Source organism: Chelonia mydas, chromosome 4 (genome assembly GCF_015237465.2).
Source record: "Chelonia mydas isolate rCheMyd1 chromosome 4, rCheMyd1.pri.v2, whole genome shotgun sequence".
In the NCBI taxonomy this organism is placed as follows: Eukaryota; Metazoa; Chordata; order Testudines; family Cheloniidae; genus Chelonia; species Chelonia mydas.
The window spans coordinates 85,058,935-85,083,560 of NC_057852.1; the positions used below are offsets into that span (position 1 = coordinate 85,058,935).

The 24,626-nt window shown below is 41.5% G+C and overlaps 1 protein-coding gene across 2 annotated transcripts in view; it reads left to right on the plus strand.

Moving 5' to 3' along the window:
- The window catches only part of MTMR7 (myotubularin related protein 7), an 80,927-nt gene that overhangs the window by 23,564 nt on the left and 32,737 nt on the right, over positions 1 to 24,626 (plus strand). For both annotated transcript variants that reach the window (XM_027825119.3, XM_043546162.1), the window contains exons 2-6: positions 4,581 to 4,703; positions 6,935 to 7,097; positions 13,094 to 13,251; positions 17,001 to 17,129; positions 17,804 to 17,938. In XM_027825119.3, coding sequence (XP_027680920.1) covers positions 4,581 to 4,703; positions 6,935 to 7,097; positions 13,094 to 13,251; positions 17,001 to 17,129; positions 17,804 to 17,938 — 708 coding nt within the window. The remainder of the gene's footprint in view (positions 1 to 4,580; positions 4,704 to 6,934; positions 7,098 to 13,093; positions 13,252 to 17,000; positions 17,130 to 17,803; positions 17,939 to 24,626) is intronic.

The window sequence follows — 24,626 nt, forward strand, 5'->3', positions numbered from 1 at the left end:
TTAACTAAAACAATAATGTCATGTATTCAACAGCGAACAGATAATATTTTAACAAAACAAGCATATGAATTTTTGAAGTTAAACATTCAAGTTTTTTAAAATCAGTTTTTGTTAAAATTGTTTAACTAAAATAGTTAAATGAAATATATATTTTTTTTAAAAAACAAAAATTAAATAGACTGTCAGCCAGGTCAACATGAGAAACTTAAAATATTGGCTCCTGCAGCTAACTCAGTTGTCTTCACCTTCATTTTCCTGTTTGTTCATAATCTGGAAAAGAAAAACAAGCTTTCCTGCTTTTTCAGGTCCCAACGGATTTCTCAATTTGGAATGAATTAGTCCAAAGGAAGGAAATATTCTTTCTACACCAGCAGAAGTAGCTACTGCTGTTAAAAGTGAGACTGTCTCCAACAGTCTCTGAATCCAAGTGCTTAACTGACTTTCACCAGTTCACTGGTGTGACTTTCTTTAAAACATCATCTGCAAACATATGTTTCTTGAATGGTTCTTATTCTCAAACTGGGTCTCTTTTATGGCCTGCTGCCATAGGTTTTCCCTTCTAGTGAGAGGATGGTATGGTAGATCTCAAATCAATGAAGGCTACACTCAGAAAGACCTCAAGACTTCTGGAATATGCTGCTCAAACAGTTTCACTTTTGTTTCTACTGCCTGTCCCTCCCTTCTCACATTTATCTCCAGACTTCTCCTTGTCCAGATCTATTCTGCCCCCAACAATCTTCTATTCACTGAACTTTTTGAAACTTTGCATTTTTAGAGAGAGGTAAGGGATTGACTCTGTGTACACAAATTTGCAGAGGGACAATAGAGTTGAGGTCTCTTATTTCTCACCTTTATATATTTATTTATTTTAAAACATTTTTGCTGTTAACTGTTAGAGGGCTTTCCCTCAACCCTCCCACTTCCCTGGTTCTTGTCATGCAGACAGCAAGCAACAAAAGACCAGAAGTCTGAAGCGCAGACAATGCGATGTTTATTGTGGTTAGTTTTCAAGCAAGCATATATTCCGAAAGCCCGACTGTTGTGAAGGGCATCTCTATATGCCAATAGAATCGGTTCCCCCGTGTCTCCCTTCCCAGCTCTGATGCTGCAGAGCCTTGCCTGTGTCCCTGTTCCCCATTCCCTATTCCCGTTTCCCACCCCCCCACTTAGCAAGCATGATTCCAATTTCCCCTTTCATTTCCTGTTTGACCACAGTTTATATAGTAATATTCTCAACTATACCTTAACCAATCATTTTACTGAAATTAAACTAACCAATCCTAACACATTGTAACATAATTCTCTAACCAATTATATCACACTACCCTAATTAACTTACACCTAGCAAAATTAATTATACAGCAGACAAACAATTAGAGAACCAGACAAATAAACAATAGAAAGGGGGGGCAATACAGATAAAACAATATAGAAATGAGGGTTTCACAGCCATTGATAAGTGACTTCTTGCCAGACAGGATGCTATCAAACTAAGTTTTCTTTAACCATCTTAAGATCTGTTTCTTTTGCTGGTGGTGGTGGGCACTATCAGGACAGGATTGTCTTCCTAACAGCCCAATACCACCTTATTTCAGTGTGACTGGTTTGGAATGTGAGGATGAGCCAAAGGCCTTAGCGTAAGAACAAGGCCTCAGACTATCCTAGTGAGAGAAGGCCCATACACAGGCAGCCTTGTAATTTTGATTCTTTGTCTTATACCTCTATAACTAGCTAAGTGATTAAAAATACACCTATGTTCTTAAATTATGCGCCTTTACAGGCAGGCCTGAATATCTATATTCTAACATTAACAAGCATGGAGTACTAGTGGCACCTTAGAGATTATCTCTGGAGACACAAATCCACAGTTTGAGAACTGCAAAACTGAGCATCTCTGATGGTATCTTCTAGACTGAGTTCCATTGGATAGAGAGAAAGATTAACCTCAATCTATACAGAAGCCTTTGGAACCCCATAAGATTGGATCCCTAATCCATGAACTACTGGAACTCACTTACAAAATTTTTCATAAACATTACATGAATATGTTGTCTCATACTATAGAATTAGAATTTATAATCCCTATTCTATGATGAGATATCAACAATTTCCACCCCACCATCAACCTCCGCCTGGACCAGTCCACACAAGAGATCCATTTCCTGGACAGTACAGTGCAAATAAGCGACGGTCACATAAACACCACCCTATACCGGAAACCTACTGACCACTATACTTACCTACATGCCTCCAGCTTTCATCCAGACCACATCACACGATCCATTGTCTACAGTCAAGCCCTAAGATACAACCGCATTTGCTCCAATACCTCAGACAGAAACAAACACCTACTTCTTAAAACTACAGTACCACCTGCTGAAGTGAAGAAACAGATTGACAGAGCCAGAAGGGTACCCAGAAATCACCTACGACAGGACAGGCCCAGCAAAGAAAGTAACAGAACGCCACTAGTCATCACCTACAGCCCCCAACTAAAACCTCTCCAGTGCATCATCAAGAATCTACAATCTATCCTGGAGGACGATCCCTCACTCTTACAGACCTTGGGACACAGGCCAGTCCTTGCTTACAGTCAGCCCCCCAACCTGAAGCAAATATTCACTAGCAGCTATTCAAGGGACACGATCATAGGACCTCACCACATCAGCCACACCTTCAGGGGCTCATTCACCTGCATATCTACCAAAGTGATATATGCCATCATGTGCCAGCAATGCCCCTCTGCCATGTACAACCGGACAGTGTCTATGTAAAAGAATAAATGGCACAAATCAGACATCAAGAATTGTAATGTTCAAAAACCAGTAGAAGAGCACTTCAATCTCCCTGGACACTCAATAACAGACTTAAAAGTCGCCATTCTTCAACAAAAAAACTTCAGAAACAAACTTCAATGAGAAACTGCAGAACTGGAATTAATTTGCAAACTTGACACCATCAAATTAGGCCTGAATAAAGACTGGGAGTGGCTGGGTCACTACAAAAAGTAATTTTCCCTCTGATACTCACACCTTCTTGTCAACTGTTGAGAATGGGCCACATCCACCCTGATTGAATTGGCCTCGTTAGCACTGACCTCCCCACTTGGTAAGGCAACTCCCATCTTTTCATGTGCTGTATATTTATACCTGCCTACTATATTTTCCACTCCATGCATCTGATGCAGTGGGTTATAGCCTACAAAAGCTTATGCTCAAATAAATTTATCTCTAAGGTGCCACAAAGACTCCTCGTTGTTTTTGCTGATACAGACTAACATGACTACCCCTCTGAAACCTAATAAATGAGCGTACCCCAAAGTAATAGGCAGATCTGGTGACAATCCTGATCATGAACTGATTATGTACGTTTTGGTAGTCAGGAGTTTTGTTAAACCCACAGAATTCCTACATTTTAGGTGGGCAAATGGACACAGTCTCCTTTGACGTTCTGTAAAATTCTCTCAGTGCCTAAGAGCACTGTCTGCTGAAGGTCACGGATAAGTCATGCACTCCTAATATGTTCTTTAGCAGCTCATTCATAACCTTAGGGTTTATTATTTATTTTATTAATACTGAAATACATCAGAAAATCTAAGTGGAGATTCAGGTAGCTCTAAATTCCTGTCACACATCGCGCCCCCCACCCCGCTATGTGTAAACAGTCATTTTGTGCAGCATCAAATGAACTTGGTTTTGGAGGTGTTGGGGAACATCATTTTGTCATACTTTTTGCATTGTGCAGTGTATTTATCCGAACATTTTCTGGTTACAAACTGGTTTAAACTGTTTTTTTTTTTCTGTGCATTTTTTCCATGCTGAGGCTAGCTTCCCTCATTATTTACATGTAGTTTGGCTATGCTAATATTGAGTTTGCTTGTTTTCAATGTTATTCCCCTTGTAGTCATTCTGTACTAGTCTAAGAACCAGTAGTGCTATGGTTACTTGGTGGGATTTTGGTGGGGAATAAACTGTATTCTCTGCTGCCACACCTTTCAAAGCAAAACAAGAACCTTAGGGTCAAATTCACATCCCTAATTTCAGCTGCCCCAAATTCCAGATTAAAGTCACTCATCCTGTCAATTGAATGGGGTTGCATGTATATTACTGAAGACAGGACATGGAATGCACATATGGCTTCCACTGAGATCAATGGGAGCTGCATGCATTTGATGGCAGAATATGGGTCCAGATGTACTTTTTGCTTGTTTTGTTAAAGAAAATAAATACAATGGTATAAAAAGAAGATAATTTCCTTGAATGAATTCTGTAGGCATGACCAGAGTACAAGGTATAATGTAATATTTGTATATTTCACTCATGCAGTCATTTGTTTTCTTCAAAATATTTTTAGTCTTAGAATTCATTTTGTTTATATAAATGGAACAACCTCTGTTATAATGCAGTTAGTGTTCTTCTTTGTTTACATGGTAAAATGTGTTGTATGTTTTAGCATATAAAACTATATTTGATTCACTTTGTTATGGGTACAAGTGTAAGCAATGGGATTGCTCTCCAGTAAAATCAGACTTGCATGTCTTAATCTAACTTTCATTCTTTATATGTCATCTTTTTGTTTAGGTGGAAAATGTCCGCTTGATTGATCGTATATCTTCCAGGAAAGCTGCACTGGGGACTCTGTATTTAACAGCTACTCATGTTATTTTTGTGGAAAATGTGTCTGAAACTCGTAAAGAAACCTGGGTATGATTATGCATTAGACCTAATTTTTACACATAAGCTTCTTGTAGTGGCAATCTTATCTTATTTTACAATAAAAATAGTTTACATAGTAAAATATTATGTAAACCTATGGCATTGTACCAATTAATAATATTAACATTTGTAAAATAATTAGCTTAAAGTTGATAACTGAGCTGATATATATTCCTTTATCCATTCAGAATCTGAATTTTAGATGAAAACTTAATTACCTAGATAAATTTAAAAATTTTATAAGAGAATTGGGATTAGAAACACAAGAATAGAAATGTAAGGATCCCCATAAAAATATTAGTGTACTACTGTAATCCCAATGGGAACACTGTTTCAAACTAGAATTAGTGGTATCCTGTGGGTAAGAATAGTCCAGAAATCCTGAGCTGCTCTGAATTTGTGTTCCTACATGAAGGTTTAAGATGCTGATATCAATAGCTGTCTGAGCAGTATCAGTTATTTCTCTCTCTCTCCCCCTTCCGCACAGAGAGGTAATTTAGTACAGTAACTCCTCGCTTAACATTGTAGTTATGTTTCTGAAAAATGTGACTTTAAGCAAAATGATGTTAAGCGAATCCAGTTTCCCCATAAGAATTAATGTAAATGGGGGGGGGGGGTAGGTGGGGAGGGAGGTTCCAGGGAAATTTTTTTATCAGACAAAAAACTATATAAACACAGTATAAGTTTTAAACAATTTAATATTGTACACAGCAAGGATGATGGTGAAGCTTGGTTGAGGTGGTGAAGTTAGAGGGTGGAAGAGGTTGGGATATTTCCTAGAGAATGCCTTACTGCTAAATGATGAACTAGCATTCGGCTGAGCCGTCAAGGGTTAATACATTGTTGTTAATGCAGCCTCACACTCTACAAGGTAGCACAAATGGAGGGAGGGGAGACAGACACGCACCCTGTATGAGAGAGAGAGACGTGCATTGCCCCTTTAAGTACACTGACACCACTCTAAGTACATTGCCTTTTTAAAAAGAAAAGGAGTACTTGTGGCACCACAAGTACTCCTTTTCTTTTTGCGAATACAGACTAACACGGCTGTTACTCTGAAACCTGCTTTTTAAGTAGATCAAGAAGTTGAGACAGCAGCTGCGGCCAGTAAGCTCCCTCCGTCCTGAGCCCTCTCATGTTCCTCTCCCCGGCTCTATGGAGAAGGGGTAAGTGGGGTGCAGGAGCAGGAGGACACCCTGACATTAGCCCCTCTCTTCCCCCCCTGCACAGCAAGTAGGAGGCTCCAAGGGGCAGCTCCAAGGCAGAGGGCAGGAGCAGCACATGGCAGTGGGGGGAGGCTCAGCTGAACTGCCGGCAATTGACAGCCTGCTGGGCGGCTGCCGCACAGGGAATTTAGGGGAGTGGGAAGCTGATGGCGGGCTGGCGGCCAACCATGGTTCCAAGCCCTCACCAGCTAGCTGCAACGGGCTGCTCTTCCTGCAAGCAGTGGACAAAGCAGGTGGCTGCCAAACAACGTTATAAGGGAGCATTGCACAACTTTAAACGAGCATGTTCCCTAATTGATCAGCAATGTAACAAGGAAACAGCATTGAGCAGGATGACTTTAAGTGAGGAGTTACTGTATCTCTGTCTACCTGTTTTATGTGTCTCAACCAATTTGTCTGTCTATTTTATCAAATCTATCTAGGTACTGATGTGCCTCCCTCACTATGCTATCTGAGTGTCTATCTGTAGTTTAGTTACTAATTCTCTTGCCCATTTGACATTAACCATAAATTCTGTCCTCCTTCCCTCCAGTCCTCCCCTTATTGTACAGTATCATTAAATAAGATCTGATATTTGAGCTTTTGCCAGTGGAGAGGGGCAAAGGTTTGGCCTAGATTTTTTTTTTATTTATATCACTGGTGCTGTTTCAACTTCTCATTATAAAGCTGGATCCAAAGAGCTGTCTCTTTTTTATAACCACTAACGTACATTTTAAGAAAGCAATTAGATGTCATGAATTAGTGTTTGTAACACCCTTTGAATATCTGAAGCATTAGAGCACTTTTTCTTCTGGGTTATGTTAGGAGCAATGTCAGTCTCTTATCATTTGTGCCCGGAAGTGGAGAAAAGAGGAAAGAGCTATAAGAGGAGGGTTGTGAGGATTCTCTGAAATGTCTTTGCTATTGTTTAGGCCATGGGAAATCAGTGTAGTGTTTCTCCTTACCACAGATGTCATTTTTGCTTGGCATACCCAATTTTTGTCTTTTTTTCAGATTCTTCACAGCCAAATTTCCTCCATTGAGAAACAGGCCACAACTGCTACTGGCTGCCCTTTGCTGATTCGCTGCAAGAACTTCCAGATCATCCAGCTTATCATACCTCAGGAAAGAGATTGCCATGATGTTTACATATCTTTAATACGTCTGGCCCGGCCAGGTATGCAAGGGGAGCGCAGCACTAGACATTAATGCTTGTAAGCAATTAGCCTGATTGAATGCCCTTTGGCAGGAGCTGAGGTTGTTAATGGACTGTTGCCTGCTGTTTGAAAAAGATGCTGACATCATCTCACCATCAGGGCAAGGGCAGTTTCTGTTTGTAATCTGCCTGGAGAGGCTCCCCTCGCTCCACCAGCAGCACTCCTACAAGAGGCAGCCATAATGTGGCAGTAAGTGCTAGTGAGCGCATATATAGTAGGACAGCTAATGCTGTCAGTAGAACAAACAAAGCCCAGGGGCATGGCTAGGTAGAGGTCACTAGCATGCACTAGCTGTGGAGCACTGGGCTGATGGCAGGCTACCCCTTATGGAAAGTCCGAAAGAACTTAACAGTTATAACCTTTCCACGCAGTTTTGAAATGTGGTTGTACCTCACTGAAGCCAACCACAAAAAGCTCAAATACCCATGACCATGCTGTGAACAATTGTACAGTCTTCTGTGAATGTCATCCCATTCTGTGCCTCAAGTGGCGGGATCTAGTTTAAGTGACAAAACCTGGAAGAGATTTTCTGCCTTTTTTCCCCTCAGTTCATTCTGGCCAGTGGCACTAGTCTAAATTGTTTCTTGCTATGTGCAGATTTGCACATGACAACAGGGGGAAATGAACCTCTCCCTGCTTCACCTGTTCAGGATCCAACCACAATGTAGCTGAGGAGTGCAGAAAACAATCTGACCTTTCATTTGTAATATTACTGTTCTGATATCACAGCTGCAATATACAAAACAGCCTCTCTTTTTTTCACCCCTGAATTTAAATTTCTGGAAAAATGTTCAAGGAAGGAAAAATGAAATTCAATAGCCTTGGATGTTTTCATGCATGTATATTCCTTGTTTGTACTTTGCAGTTTCACTTCTGTTATATCTAGGGTCAATACGAGGGTATAATGATCCTATTTTATTCTTTCAAGATAAACTAATTGGTTAAGTATAAAACTTAAGAGAATGAACTTAACTGAATTAGACATATTAGGAGTAAATATTTACATCATCATAGCACTCAAAAGCTCCAATTGTGCACAGCACTGTGCAAACACAGAAAAAAAGATTATCTTTGCCCTGAAGGGGATAGAAAATAATGGGGAAAATGTAGCTGCCTTTGTGCTTCCCAGTTTTAGGAAATATATTTCATCCAAATGTACCATGTAAATTGTGTGATGGGGAAATAGGGCAATGAGCAGAATGGGATATAATTAAAATAATGGTAAGTGCTGGCTGTACACAAAAAATTGCTTAAAAAGTGAAGAGTTTGTGTTAAGCTAAGTATCTCCTGAGAAAGATTTAGCTGTACAGCATCAGTGGTATGACATTACTTTGTGAATAACACCTGCTTTAAGGATGTTTAATTAAAAGTTAAACTTGGGGGGCCTTATTGAATGTACTTTGAATGTATAATCTGTTCAGCTTACAGCTGTTGCTAAAAGGCTACACTATATCTTGCAGATATGTCAGATTTCATTATGTTTTTTTTCTTTTTACACTGAACACAGATTGCCAGGTATCAAAGAAAAGCTGCAGAGCAGGTGTTGTATAAAGAATATGCAGGTTGGCAGCTTGGCAATGATTTAGTCTACCAGTGAATCTGTGTTTTGATTCACCTGTATCTGGATTTTGAACATGTTCAAATCTAGGACCTACTGTCAGTTTAAAATACTGAATTCAACTGTGCAACTGAAGGTAATTTTGACCCTTTACCCTTAAAAGTGAGAATCCAAGTATTGTAGCGGAGTCCAGCATCTCCTCCTGTGTTTGTGCTGTTAATTTAAGAACTAATTGGAAAGAATGCTGGACGCAGACTAGTTTGATGCAAACAATCCAGTCTGAAGCACAAGGTCCAGCTCTGTCTTTTAATGTTATTTTGAACTTTGTGTAAAGGAAATATTGCTATAGTTCGCACAAAACTGACAACATCAATGTTAATTTTCGTCTTGCTACAAGACAGCTTGTTAGAGTCGGTTTTCTCTGGTGTGTTAGAAAAAATTGCATAGCAAGCCACAGCAGCAGTTGAAGTTGGTAAAGTGCTTACTATAACTGGAATACCATGAGGGGAATATGTACACTGGAGTGCGTGTATTTGAGTAAGCTAGGTGATGTAGGGTGAAAGTAATTGGAGTGAGTTATAGAAACAATTAATCAATTTAAGCTCTTGGTTATGCTGATGTAAATCTGGATTAACTCCACTGGCTTCAGGATCTCATCATGTTTTCATACAAGACTGTAAAAATGAGATCCTGTAATGCTCCTTCCCTTGAAGGGACAGAAGGTGTATATTAATGCCCGTGGAGAGGTGGATTTTGACCCTGGTGTTGCTGTTCTCTGGAATGCCACAATGAAGAACAAATGTGGCCAGGAATGCAAATTGAATGGTAGGCAGCTTTTGAGAAGATGCCTACTGCCATTGGTAGCATAGCAGAAGCAACTTGAGCAGGACACCTCTGCGAATGAGGACAGACAAAAGAATGGATTTAAGTGGCAGGCAACAACTCTATTAAGCTTAATACTGGGGAGGGACACTATCTACCCCATCTCCCTCATTTAAGTGAGTCTAGTGTGGGATTTACAGGCCTCCTATAATATATCCCATAACTCAGGGCAGATATTCCTCAGCCTTCACCTTGGATTTAGCTCATTCTGCTGAAACATCTCATCCCTTTCTCCCATGAGGGAGAAAGACAGTACCAAAGAGATCTCTGTCTGCAAAGGCTTATGGTCTTTCTCTTTCTCCCACAGACCTAAGGTCTATTATTTCTGGGCAATGACCCTTTTGGCCTTTTATTTGCACTGGACATTGTCCGCAAGTGGTGTTGAATAAAATATTCTTACAAATTACTGAGATGAAACTTCTAAATCTTATTCCTATTGAACCTAACTGTCCTTCCATGTTGCCGTCATGAAGCCAAAAAAACCCTACTAGGCTTCTACCAATTTTTTCCTAATGGGAAAAATATTTCCTGACCTCTAAAACAGGCAATTGGTCAGACCCACAGTATCCTAAAAACACAGTCCTTACAGTATAACTACAGAAGGGGAGATTGGGGGTCAACTAAAGTGGAACAAGAGGCAAGAAAAATCTTGGGCAAGGATTTAAATTAATGGGGAAGGACAGGGAGTCCATTGGCTCCTATCTCCCTCTGGCTGGCCAAAGAGTGGCAGAGTGCCTATGGGGATTAGAGACCTACCCTTGCAAAGACTGCCCCTCCCCTTTCCTTCTGAGGCTATCCAGTGCTCTGCAGATCCAGTCACGTTTTCCACCAGGTGAACCAGGTGGGTGACATTGCTGCAGAGCAACATCATGTTTTGCCTCTAGCAGCAAAGCATCTGACATTGACATTGTGGGGGGGATGGGAATCTTACTCACCTGACGTTGAAAGGACTGATTGTAAAGTGAGCAAGATTTGGCTTACCAATACTATTGGTTGCAATTTTTCTATCCTCGGTTTCCATCTGCCAGAGTGCTGCACCCTCTCGAAGGGTAATATAATTGCTGTACAGTTGTGGACTGCGAGTCTTCCCCAGGAAGAACTCTGGCTGAGTCAGGCTCTATTTTCCCTCCCCCACTTGCCTTTTTTCGTGCATTATACCATACCTGAAACTGTGTAAGATCCCATCTTCTGTAGTGATATTGTGTAATGTATTGTAACAGTTTGTGACATAAGGTGGCCAAACCAAACTAAAGGGTCTAATTCTACTTTCAGTTGTAGCTGTCAACTTCTAATGGAGCATGCACAGGTACAACTGAAAGCAGAATTTCGCCCTTTAGCTTAGGCTACTTTGTGTCACAGTAACATTTGAAGTTGTACAACAGCAGGATTTGGCATAATGACTATAATACTGTGTTTGTATCAGGTCCTAAATATTATAGAAGGTATATGTTAACTAAGCTTTAAGGCACAATTGATGCATTTGGAAAACCTGTATGTACCACCGTATGATATTAAAACCTGAGATGATAGGCAGGCTAGATTTACATACAACCAAGATATGTATATTTTAATTTGATATACAGTAGTTGTGAAAGTTTCCACTTAATTTTGTGAGCAGGTACAATGGAAAGGAAATATCTGAAGTGTAGTTTTATTCAGCTAGTTTAATGCATGCTTTGGCAACTGGGCTGCAAAATAAATGTCAAGATTCCAGCCAAATTTGTTGTTTGAAGTTAAGTTTAAGCTGAAAAAAGTAACAATTGTACATAAGCAAATGAGACACAGGTTTATGAAACCTGTGCCATAAAAAAACAAACAGAACGAAGTTTGATCTATCAAACTGCGTTTCAGTGGTCTTCCTTCTCTTTCTCTAAATAATGACTTTGCTGATCTTGAGTTCAGTTCCTGAGTCATAAAGATTTAACAAGGGAACTCTCCTTCCTTTCTGTCCTTATATTTGTTAATAATTGTTTCTAAAGAGGGATCTGAGTTCCCCAAGGAACTGTGATAACATTACAAACCACACCAGCTTTTTAGTTATGGAAACCATGTTATTAGAAGCCACAGACGTGTTTAGCTTTATTTTTTACCCCTAGATTCCATATACTATATATTTAATGGAAACTTAAAACTAGTCTTTATTGCTCTGTTAAATGTAAAAAAAAAAAAAAAAAAAAAAGAAATCACCTATGATGGAAGTACAATAGATGCTTGCTGCAAAAGAGGATGGAAGTTAAGATGAAAACCATTTTTATTAAAGCCATACATAAAAAGTCCCCATTCTCTATTTTTTGACCTATTCTCCTTATCAAGGGCATAAAATAGAAGTAACTGAGGGTTGTATTTAAACCTGTTCGATTTCAAGACTGTCTGAAATCAAGACAGTCTGAAACAGATTTATCAAATGGTGACGTTTTGATAACAGATGTGACTCAGTTTACCAGAATTCAGTGTACTTCAGTTCGTTTATATACTAAAATCTTTGATCCAAAAGCTATACAGACCTTACAGTGAGAGGATGAAACATGAACTTTTGATGTGCTAGAGTTATAGTTCTTATAACCAATTTTCTTCAATTTACATTCAGATTGGTGGGATCATCTCATCCACAGAACACAATAGCTGTCAGTGGAGTTTGGCCATGAAATATCTGTTTATATATAAATACTGTGTTTGAAATCCAGTCAAGTCACTTCATATGCATAAATACAGCTATTCTTAAAACAAAATTAAAACTGTTTAAAATTATATTTCTTGTATGTTCATGAACTGAAATGTGAGAATTGGCATAATTATGCAAACAAGAGTTTGAAATCATTTACATGCAATAATTTAGATAAATATTTTCATGCTGCTACAAAGTAGTCTGTGTAGGTAGAATGTCATTGCTAGTCATTTAAGGACAGATTTTCCAGTCTTTACTCATACAAACCATGGAGTTAATAGAAATTTTACTTGAGTCAGGGCAGAGTAAAACTTGAGTTAAGATTTAAGAATTGATGCATTATTACTGAGTCCAGTGAAAACTTCAGGATTTGGTCCATTGTCTCTGCCACTGGATCTGTAATCCACTAATTAAAACAACTAAATTATCTCTGGTAAAAGAATTCTGCTGGACCACATGTGTTGATCCTTTCTTGATCTTAGTTTTTCCTCCTTGCAAGGAAGCATGTTAGCTTTGACACTGCACCCTTTTGCTAGCTATGAGAATGTTTACAACTGAGCAGCAAAGAGGTGTGGGAGAGCTACTATATTGTAAGTAGGATCGATAATACAGGCCTATACAAGTAGGGGGGAAAAGGGCCACAAACAGCAGAACAGCCCACTACTTTCAAAGTAAGCTTCTATGGGGTTAGATGCTGGTATGTGGGCTTTTGCATAGCAAAACATATGATCTGAATGGGATAACAGAGAATAGCATCCCATACAGAGAATAACATACCAGCTTTGCTTTTGGAGACTTTGATCTCAGCTTAGATTTATTGTCCTGTCTTATTGCCTCTTTTTCTCTTTCAGTGAAATATGAAGAGCTCTACTGCTTCTCATTCAACCCAAAGTTAGATAAAGAAGAGCGAGAACAAGGATGGAAGCTTGTGGGCCTCAATAAAGAATATAATCGGATGGGCGTTCCAAATAACTATTGGCAGATCAGTGATGTAAACAGAGACTACCAAGTGTGTAATTATAATTTGTATTACAGTAGATTTTAGAGGCCCCAACCAAGGCAGGGGCCTCATGGTGTTAAGTGCTGTACGTAGCATCCTAAGAGACAGTCCCTGTCCCGAAGAGGTTAGACAGAGTGGGAGAAAGGACTCATAATCTGTTTTACCTATGTGGAATGGAAGGACAAGGAGATAAAGTGACTTGTCAAAATCACTTTAAGCACATGCTTAACTGCTTTGCTGCACAGGGCTAGATTTAAGCACATGCATAAAGTTAAGCACATGAATAATGGCTTTGCTGAATTGGGGCTAGTGAGTATTTAAAAAAAATTTTTTTTTCTACCTAATAGTTACACAAGCCATTAGTTTGAAAGAATTAATTTAACACTATCTTACCTTCTTGTTCCTGAAATTACATGCAGTGCTGCTGAGAATTGTTTGTGATGGAATATTCTCACAATGGTCTGAGAAGTCACAAATCTTAATTCCACTCCTTTCTACCTAGCTAGTTGATGTTCCTATCCTGCCCTACATTTGTTCAATTCAAACTTTAAAAATGTGATGAAGTAACACTAATGGAAAGAGATAACAGACTAAAGTTCTGAAGTCAGCCTGTCAATACAGGTCAGCTCACTCCCATTATGCCTTGGCACTGGAGCGCACGCATGCTACATGTAGATCACTTGGGATTTTGAGATCTTCTCAGAGGGGACTGTATGTTCTGCCAGAAGTTAATTGTTTTCTCTTGTTTCTGATATAAAAAGTTTGAATTTATTATAGAATTGTGGAAATAGTATGATAGCAGTCATAATTTAGGGCAGGGGCTCTCAACCTGGGGATTACAACCACCCCTGGGAGTGGGGCTGGTGTTTCAAACAGGTGTCAGGGGTTGTGTCCACCCTTCACTTCCTAAATGGTAAGGGAGGAGGAGAGAGAAACAGGTGGGACCTGGTAAGGAAGAGGTTGAAAACCTCTGGTTTAGGACAAATGTAGGGGTTAGTGTGACACAGCTTTAAATGTAAGGGATCAGAATGAGCCACAGAAGGAAGGATGAATCATGAAATTAGACACCAAAAGCACTGGAAATGATTCTTCTAGATGGATCATAGAAGGGAAGAAAAGGGTAATGAAGGCAGGATAAGGGAGAAAAAGGAGGAAAGGATACACAGAAGGAAGAGACAAAGTAGTTATTTTTATTATTTAATATTAAGTGATATACATTATAAATAAAGAAGTGTTTTTCATATATACATACATAAAAATCAGTCATTTTTTCATGCCCCAGAAACAGGCCTGAATCTGATCTCACTTAATCAAAAATAACTACATTGGAGCCAGTCTTCATTGTTGCAAAACCAATTTCTCATGTGACAATGGTAAAGAATTACAAGAATTCAGTGCTCTCTTCCAACACTGAAAAGGGAACTCTATTAAAATAACATCCAAAAGAAATACCTTAAAAGAACATTAAGGTTGCAAAGTCAAGCTCTCACAAGTTAGGAAATGCCAGCATTAAGGTTGCATGTGTAACCTCAGTTCAGCCTCCCTTATGTGGCTAATTATATGATCACATTTTTTCCATGGCATCCCTGCCTCATCAGGGAATGAGTAGTTATTAAATATTTCTTTTTCTCCTCAGTCAGCTTGTGCCCCCAGATCTTAACCACACAATATCCAAACCCAGCACTGAATATACAGTTATTAATTTCCTCCTGAGTGTTTCTGTGGTGCTCATCATACTATCAGAATGCCTCACAACTATTAATTAATCTTAGCACCTCTGTGAGAGTAGGTGGTACTTTTATCCCCGTTTTACAGCTGGAGAACTGAAGCACAGAGAGATTTAGACCTACAGTTGTCAAGTGTCCATCAATTTTGGATGCCCAGTTACAGATACTTAGGAACTGATTTTTCTAAAGAATTTAGCATTTTGATTGCACTTTTTATATTCAAAGTACAGCTCCTGGTGACTTCAGCTGCAGCTGTTAGCACTTAGCACTTCTGCAAATCTAATCTCAGGTGTCTCATGTTGGGCACCCAAAAATGATGAACATACAGTTAGTCACTGACTGCAGACACTTCAGATGAAGTGAGCTGTAGCTCATGAAAGCTTATGCTCAAATAAATTAGTTAGTCTCTAAGGTGCCACAAGTCCTCCTTTTCTTACTTCAGTTTAAGTGACTTGCCCAGCATCACCTAGGAACTCTGTGGCAGAGGCCAGATTCCTCAGGACAGCATTCAACTGTATAACCATGAGTCAGCCAGGAAGAGAAAAGGCAATTTCCTTGCACACCTTCCAAATTCTGCAACTGATGAGACGGGGTCTACAGACAATACCCTTCTTTACTACACAATCCTGATTCATTCCCAGAACCCCTGTTCATCCTGTGTACTGAAATAGGCACATAAAGTTATTGGATACACAAATATATAGCACTCCCCTTTTTCTGCTTCAGTTTTACCATCTGTAAAATTGGGATAATAATAATAATTTCCTATCTCCTAGAGGTCTTGTGACAGGCTGTCACACGGTGAACACACCATAGCACTGCCTCATGCCAGAACATGGCATTGCAAGTCTTGTTCTTGTACTGCCTTCTCCACTGTTCTGGTTCTGCAATGGTCTGCAGCTTCCATGGCTGGGCCCACCTGCCTGGTCACCTTTCAGTTCAGTCTCCTTCTGGGGTAACAGAAAAGTTCAAACAGAAAACCCAGAATCTTTATGCCAGGCCCAAGGTCCCTAGCCCCAGCTAGTATTCAGCTGTCTTTGCCTCTTTCAGTCCCAAGACTCGTACCTTCCGTATTGCTGGGGGAGGAGAACCCAGGTCCACCTTCTCCTCTGGGTTCCAGCCCAGGAACCCTGCGTTAGGCAGCTAAGGACCACTCCTGCCAATCTTTTGCCACTTCCTTGAATTGCTTCTCTTTCCCCCCACATTTGTCCACCTTTCTCTCAGGCCTATAGCTTCCATTACTTCCACCCTGGAGTTTTGTCTCTTTGTGTGTCTTTTTCCCAGCCTGCTGCTGAGGAGCTTCCTTAAGATCCTGCCCAGTTTCTCTGGCAGCAGCTGGGTTGTACTGCAGACAACCACCCTCTCTCTCCTTAAGACTGAAACCCACCCTCCTTCTGGAGATGGGGTTGTACTTCAAACAATCTTTCTGGTTTCCACTCCTCTTAGAGTAAGGGTTGTGATTTAAACAAGCTGTAGGGCCTTAGCTAGCTTCTCTTTCAACTAGCCTCCTTTCCCCCAGTCAATACTCAGAGGATGCACCAGACAACCTCCTCTTAGTGGTGTCTCCCTTGCTATGAAGGAGAGACAGCAGATATACTAGTCCCTTCCTAAAGCTCATCCCAGTTGGCTGAGAGAGAGGAGAGCCTTGTGCCATCCACTCTGCAAGGCTCCTGGTCCTATGCCCTTAAAGAAACAGTAATGGGATTTCCTTCCAAACACTCCTTATTTCCAAACCACTTTCTTTCTACCGGTATCTGCTTGGTCCTTGTATATATCAGGCCTTCCAAAATATTAAAGGACCGTGCCAAGTGGTGGGGGTGGGTTAACTCTGAGGCCCTCTTCCATTAAGGGGATTAACTACCCTGTCACAGGGGCATAATTAATGTTTGAAACACTTTAGGATCCTCAGAATGAGGGTGGTATGTAATTGTGATTTTGTTTTTGTAATGGTGATGATTAAAGTTAACATTCATGCTAAGTTCTATTTGAATAAACAAAGCAAGCAGACAAACAAACAGTTTCCTTTGGCAGGTCTGTGACTCATACCCTACTGAAGTGTACGTACCAAAATCTGCAACTGCACACATCATTGTGGGGAGCTCTAAATTCCGGAGCAGAAGACGTTTCCCAGCCCTTTCCTACTACTGTAAGGATAACAATGTAAGTGTGGAGCTGTGGTTTGGGATGAGAGGGTGTGTGACCACCTGCCCTGTAACCCTGGTGCCTTAAATGCTCTGCTGCTGTAGCTCACAGCCTGGACACCAACAGTCACCCAGTAAGCATATAGTTCCCTGACCCTGCTGGTGGTTGCTGCTCTGCAGATTATCTCTTCCTGCTGCAACCTCTAAACAAATGAATAGCCCATTGAATTTGGCCACACCTGGTTTGAGGTGTTGGACTCTTTCCATTGTCTGAACAAACTCGTTTATCAATGCCTCCTGACATGCCTGGTTTAAACGCCTTTTAGTCACAAACTTTAAAGCATAATATCAGTGAGCATCCATAATTTCACATACAGCATTGTTACATATATTTTAGAATGATACTATTGACCAGAATATTAGTTTTCAAATGGTATTTCACAAAGCATATTTTGTACAAAAATCATTGCAGTAATATGTAGGGTGTGAATACAGGGGTGCCTACAGACAAAACATTAAATTATTAATATTCAGCTACATTTAATTAATAATATTGCTCTACTCTTCTTGTTAATTGTACATGTAATGGAGCTATTTTGTTCATTTCCTAGTGATCTGTTTTGTAAATAACTTTGTGTAGTAAATTATTAATGCACATTAAACTCATGGGGGATTTTATTTGTTTTAATTCAGGCCTCAATCTGCAGAAGCAGCCAGCCCTTGTCTGGCTTCAGTGCTCGGTGCCTTGAGGATGAACAGATGCTACAGGCCATCAGAAAGGCAAATCCTGGAAGCAATTTCATATATGTTGTTGACACTCGGCCTAAAGTAAGTATGTTACAATGCTGGCACATTTAACAACACCAGGTATGTGTTGCAAAGTCAGAGAAAATACAAAAGTCCAAAGTATGGTGGCCTCTAGGGGCTAGATTCTAATCTCAGTTGCTTCCAGGTAAATCCACAGTAATGCCGCTCTGTAAAGTTACTTTGGATTTACCTTTTGAGTCTGAACTCCAGGTTATAAATCTTTGAAATATCACAGTTCACACGTGCTTTGTAGAGAGTTGCTAGAGCTTAACAGCTCAAATCTCCAAGATTCTATCTGCACTGAGCCTCCTCCATCCCCTCACAACTCCTACCTGTGACTGGACTGAGTATATGCCATTCCAACAGAGTGACTGAACATGCTCCAGCCCAGAGCTAAGGGCTCAGAGAGACTTCCTCAGTAATGGCTGCTCACAGCTGCTCAAGGCCAAGGTGGGGCCAGGCACGGGTACTGAGAGCAGTGAGCCTGTCTCTCCTGGGCTGTCAATGGTGGCACCCAGGCAGTGTGGAAGAGGAAAAGATCTGATTCAAATTCAGGGTGGACAAAAGCTGAGTCGAGGGCATTGCAGAGGAAGGCTGGGGGAATATATTGGCACAAGGAGCCTGGGAGGCAGAGACTGATACTGGCTGGGCAAGGAGACTGGGACCTGGGTGGGGTAGGGAGGCTAGGACTGGCTAGGTAGGAAGGTAGGGAGAGGAGGCTGGCACTGGGAGCCAGGGGAAGTGGAAGGCTGGGACTGGTTGAGCAAAGAATCCATTGGGAACCGTGGTAGGGAGATGGGAGTTGGAATCTGTTGGGACAAATAGGGGGGTTGGAATGATTTTTTGCATGGTTGTTTGTTGTTGCTGAGAGGCTACATCACTTTGTGTTCGAAAGAACACTCATGTCTAATTCAAAAGGAGAGAGAGAGAGATTTGAATTCAACAGATTATTTATATCCTCCTAGCAAGGCATGCTGAGGACTGTCCTGAAAGAACACTGTCCAGACGCAACTTCTTTTACATTGTTCACTGACATTAAAAGATGAGCAGATGGGCGTTTTAGTGCACTTGGTAGAAAATAGTCTGCCTACTTCTATATATGTCTGCTTACTTATATATAAATAAATGAATGTAACCCTTCTGTCCATCAGAGTTGGCAGCAACAAGGGCCGGGTTCAGTATCTAGGTGTTCAATTCCAATAACACAATGCAAAACTGGCTCGAGCCCCCACCCAGTGACCTGGGACAAATATATACCACCCCCGCTGGGCACCTCTAAGAGGCAATACTTCCCCTCTCGCAAGCACAGAGTCTGAGTGTAGCAAAAGCCTTTTAATAACAGAGAGAAACAATGTGGCATTATGTTGGGGAAACACCACCAACAGGATCCATAACACAACCCATGAGCAAAGAGCAAAACCCCACCCCAAGCAAATTGGGCCGTGTTCTTTCTCTTCGGCTCTTGAGTCCAGCAACCCAAAAGTCCCCCAAAGTCCCAGAAGTCCAACAACCTAAAAGTCTCTGTTCCTGGTCAGTGCAGCCCCAGAGTCTGAAAGTTTATCTGCAGGGTTTTACCTCCCAACCTGGGTGGAAATGGGGTGGGGGGGAGCTAAGGGGCACCTTACGTGGTCCAAAGCCAACTGCCCCACCTCTCCATGGGGGCTCTGCTCTACCAGCTGTCCCATGAACTGCTCTGCTCTGCCAGCTGCTCTGCTCCACCAGCCGTCTCGTGAGCCACTCCAGCCGTCCCGCAAACTGCTCCATTCTGCCAGCCGCTCTGCTCCGCCAGCTGTCCTGTGAGCTGCTCCAGCAAACTGCTCCGCTAGCCGTCCCGTGAGCCACTCGACGAACTGCTCTGCAATATATCTTCAGCCCCCCCCACCCCCACTACTTAACACAACGCTCAGTGATTTCAGCTCTTAGTAATTTTAGGTCTTTAGTGATTTCAGCTTGTAGTAGGGGAGCCTCAGTGCTGGTGCACCGTTGGCCCAAAGTGAATTCAGCTCAGCAGCCTGTAACTAGACTCCTAGTGGAATCAAGACTAGCTCTGATATTCCACAGTGGAGAGAGGAGAAGGTGCAATTGGCATATAGAACCTCTCTCCATTCACTGGTTTTTGGAACCCATGACCCTTGCCTAGCGAGTGGTGCTTAGTTCATGGTGGGTCCCTCCATCATAACAAAAGGCCAAGTACAGTTCCACTGTCCTTGATTCACGTAATCAGGATAATAACAGTTTATTTTTCCTGCCCCAATAACAGAGAAACTGGGGCTCCTACAGCAGCCAAAGTGACCATCTAGGCGGGGTGGGTGTGCCTATGCAAACGAGATCAGCCCCTGAAGTTCTTTTCCACAACCCACCACGACTCGCCACCAGATGTCAGGGTAGAGCTCATCCTGACTCTGCTTACATCTATCTATCTGTAACACACACACTGCAAGTTAAAAGAGGTTTCTGTATTAGAGATCTGGGATTAGATTCACAGGACACCCAACAGCCCCTTTAGGCTGCTTTGTCCGACATTTAGGTGCCATTCTGAGTCACAATGATTGGGCAACTGAGCGGTCCCAGTCTCTTTCATGTGAGGGGAGGAGAGATGCCTGGAGTGGGGTGAGGGCTCCATTTCTTCATGCTGCCGCCTCCTCTTTTGCTCCCAGGCCTGCTCCAGAAGGAGAGATTGTGACTTGGTTTGGACATGATGGTAGGTAACCTGGGAAAAAACCTGCTCCTTAGGAAAATTCTAGTTGTGCCCTTGCACCACTGGCATTCACAAGACCTTTGCTCAGCCACTGTTTAACCCAGCAGGTGCCTAAGTTTCCACTGCTGAAGTCCTATAGGTGCCTAAATTTCAGCCAATGGGCATGTGCAAAGTCCCTAAATCCTGACACCACCAAGCTGCTCTGAGCCTAACTCATAAACCCTGGTGGGATTCATAAACTAGGGGTTCCCCTGCCTGTGTCACCTGTGGGGCCGAAGTCAGTAGACATGCTCAGAGTACATCTAACCTGTATAAAAGACAGAGGAGGAATTGGAATCCATACCTTAGCCCGCTTGCTAAAATACCCAGTGGTTAGAGCACTCATCCAGGATGTGGGTGACCTCGGTTCAAACCACTCCCTGTTCTGGAGCAGAAATTGGAATCCTAGTGTCCCACATTTTGGATGAGTGCTCTAACCACTGGGATACTAGATGTAAGGAAGTGGCATCACCACTATCTCCCCATTGTGTTTCACAAGAAAGGGCTGGCTTAGGCACCCAGCTTTGGGAGAGGGTTCACAGCTGTGAATCCCAAGTGGAGATAGGTGCCTCTCTCTGACTAGGACCTAGGCATCTAACTTCCTTTGAGAGGCAGGGCCACCACCCTACTGGCCATCTGACTAGAAACACATTCCTGTATGCCTGCCCCTGGTACCATTTCTTGAGTACTGAAATATCATACTATTGTAAATTTTAGAAGAATGTAGAAAATGAATTGTGTGTATAGAGCTGCTCCCATTTTAGAAATGTGGTACTCTGGTGGAATGAGGCCTGCAGATTAGCAATCAAGGGAGGAAATAGGGCATACAAACAAGCAAAAAACTCAATGAATAGTAAAAAGTTAATGAATTATAAAAGATGTAAGGCGGTGGCACAAATGATTATCAAAAAGCCGAAAAAGGAAAGAAATTGGAGAAATTTCGGTGGGAATTGAACAAAGATTCAAAGCTATCAGAAATATATAAACAAATTAAAAGTGAATGGATTTCAGAGTAAAAGTAAATATCTATCTGGTCTTACTGTAAGCCATGAAACTGAGGTTTTCAACTTAGGAAAGGCAGGCATTTTAGCAAAAGAATCCCGAAAGGCCAGTAGTGATATGAATCAAAACAATGAGTTTGGGGGGGGGGCGGGGAGGGGAAAGGAGGTTTATTGAGGATAACTGTGATCTATTATATGGCTGGAGGGTCTATAGTGATGATGTGTTAAACAAAAATGTTAGTGTGTAGGAGCTTATTGCAGCCATTAGAAACAGGAAAAATACAGCTCCAGGTAAAGATTGAACACTTGTCAGAAGGGAGCCTTAAGATTCTATTATGATTTTGTTATAATGATATATGGGAAAAAGGACTGTTGCTAATAGAATGGAAACAAGTATTGGTGCTACTAATTAAGAAACAAGGTGTAAAACCCTGAGAGATTAGAACCTGGGACTATTGGGGATGCTGCTACATTACCACTGAAAGCTTAGGGGAGACTTTTTCTGGAGGACCCAGTAAAGCTAGGCTCTGCAGGAAGTACCACCCAGCAGGGCTTGAGTAGCAGCTCCTGCAGCCCACTGATTGGCTCAGGCTGGTATATAAACAAGAAAGCTATCCTAGGGAGTGGTCTGAACAATGATGCAAACTGCCTGCTTGCTTCTGCTATAGACGCTGCTTTGTTGTAGACCCTAGACTCTGGCTTCTGTCACTGCTTTGTCGCTGACTTTGCTATTTGCCTGCTGTCTGTAAGCTGGTGCATGATCCTTACTTCCTGGTATCCTGACCCAGCTTGATCCTGATCCTGATCCTGCTACAGAGAAACAAAAAAGCATGAGGACCAAGAACTTTATGATAATGGTCTTCCTGGACATTGAAAAAGCTTTTGACAAGCTATGGAGGGAAGTTTATAAACTAAACACATTGCGTAAAAGAGACAGTATTTCAGCAGATAAGGGACTTTTTAAGTGACAGAACTATACAAATTAAAGTTGGAACAGCTTTATCAAAAATGTACAGGCTTACAGATAGAACTCCACAAGGCCGTATTATCACCCCACTTTATTTTCTGTTATGATGTATGACTTCCTAGAAAGTGTGCAAATGGGAGTAGGTTCTTCCCTTTTTCCATTCCAGACAGATGGTGGGAAAGGACAAAGTTTCTGTGATGTAGGCTCAAATTGAAGATAATACTGTACTCCCCCGCCATGCTAGAAAAAGTGCTATATGGATTAAACATAAAAGACTTAAAGTAGCTATGGAAAAGACAAATCCGGTACTCCAGAGGATTTCCAAGTGGTGAAATGATTGGGGATTTGAATTCTCACTTGTAAAAACTAAGGAAATGCTTTTAACTAGAAAGAAAATTAGGGAAGAATAGGATTTATGGTGGAAAAAAATCAGATCGTTCAAAAGTTTATGTACCTAAGAATAGTGTTTTGATAATAAATTAACTTGGAAAGATCACATAGATAATACCATGTAAAAGTAGGATCAACTTACAGGTGTAGCTCAAAGCAAATGGGGTACAGAAAAGAAGGTATTGATGATGTTCAGAGCATTGATAAGACCAGTTTCAGACTACAGATGCCAAGCTTTTGGTTTAGCCTCAAAAACAATTCTTAAAAACTTGGAACTACTCCATGCCCAAGATCTGTGATTGACACATGGGGTAATGTGACACCAATGTGTGTGCTGCAAATAGTCACTGGAGAGCACCTATAAAATTATGAAGCTAGTAGATCTAATCTTTTGGGCAAAGATAAAAGGAAATCTTGAAAATAAAAGAACATAAAAGATTTATGAGGATTGCTAGGAACTTAGTAGACAAAATTAGTATGAAGAAGTCTTTGACAATCCAAGTATCAGGCCAAAAAATGGGTAAAGGAATTTTATCGGAAGAAAAATTGAGAGAACTAAAATATTTTAATAATGGAAAATCAAACTACAGCTGGACAATAATTCACCCATATGTGGATATGGAACTGTATGGAAAAAACTGAGGGAAAGAAAAACCATACATTTATGACTAAGGCTGCGATTCCGTGACTTTCTGTGACTTCTGCAGCAGCTGGTGCTGGCTTAGGGGCTGCCCCCTGAGGTCAGAAGCAAAAGTTTGGGTGTGTGGGAGGGAACTTGGGGCAAGGAGTTTGGGGGTGCTGAGGGGTACTTACCTTGGGGTGGGCAGCTCCCTGGCTCCAACTGGCATGGCTCTGCAGCTCTTAGGTGGCAGAGGGGCCAGGGGGCTCCGTGTGCTGCCTGCATTCGCAGTCCCTGCCCCGACAGCTCCCATTGGCTGCAGCGGGAGCAGCATGCTGAGCCCCCGATGCCTCGGCTGCCTAGGAGCTACAGGGACACGCAGAGCCGGGTAGAGAGACACCCTGCCCTCCAGCACCAGTGGGGGTCCCGGGCCATGCGCTGCTGCCCCCCCTGCACCAGTGCCCCCCCGCAAAGTTTTAGTTAGGGGTATATAGTAAAAGTCATGGACAAATCATGGGCCGTGAATTTTTGTTTACTGCTCGTGACCTGTCTATGACTTTTACTAAAAATATCCGTGACTAAAACGTAGCCTTAATTATGACCAATTAAATTTTTGAATTTATTTATGAAAAACTGGGCCTGCTTTGCCAAATCGATACAGACAGATCAAAAGATGATAGCACGGGTAGAGCGGGAACAGCCTTCTGTGTTCCTAGTCAGAATCCAGAAATCTAAAAGGCTGTTGAATTATGTGACTGTTCTGATGGCTGAACTAATGGGGATAATGGTGGCAGTAAACCTGTGTTGGCACTAACCTGGATAAGAGATGTGCATCCAGCTGCAGCTGTAATTTTAACTGATTCCTTCTCAGGCATAATGGTAATCAGAACAAGGACTTCAGAAAGCAGAAATGACATAAGTGAAATAATGTTCCTAACTATGGAAGAAATGTGAGCAGGTATCCATAACAACAGCACGGATTCCGGTTATATTGG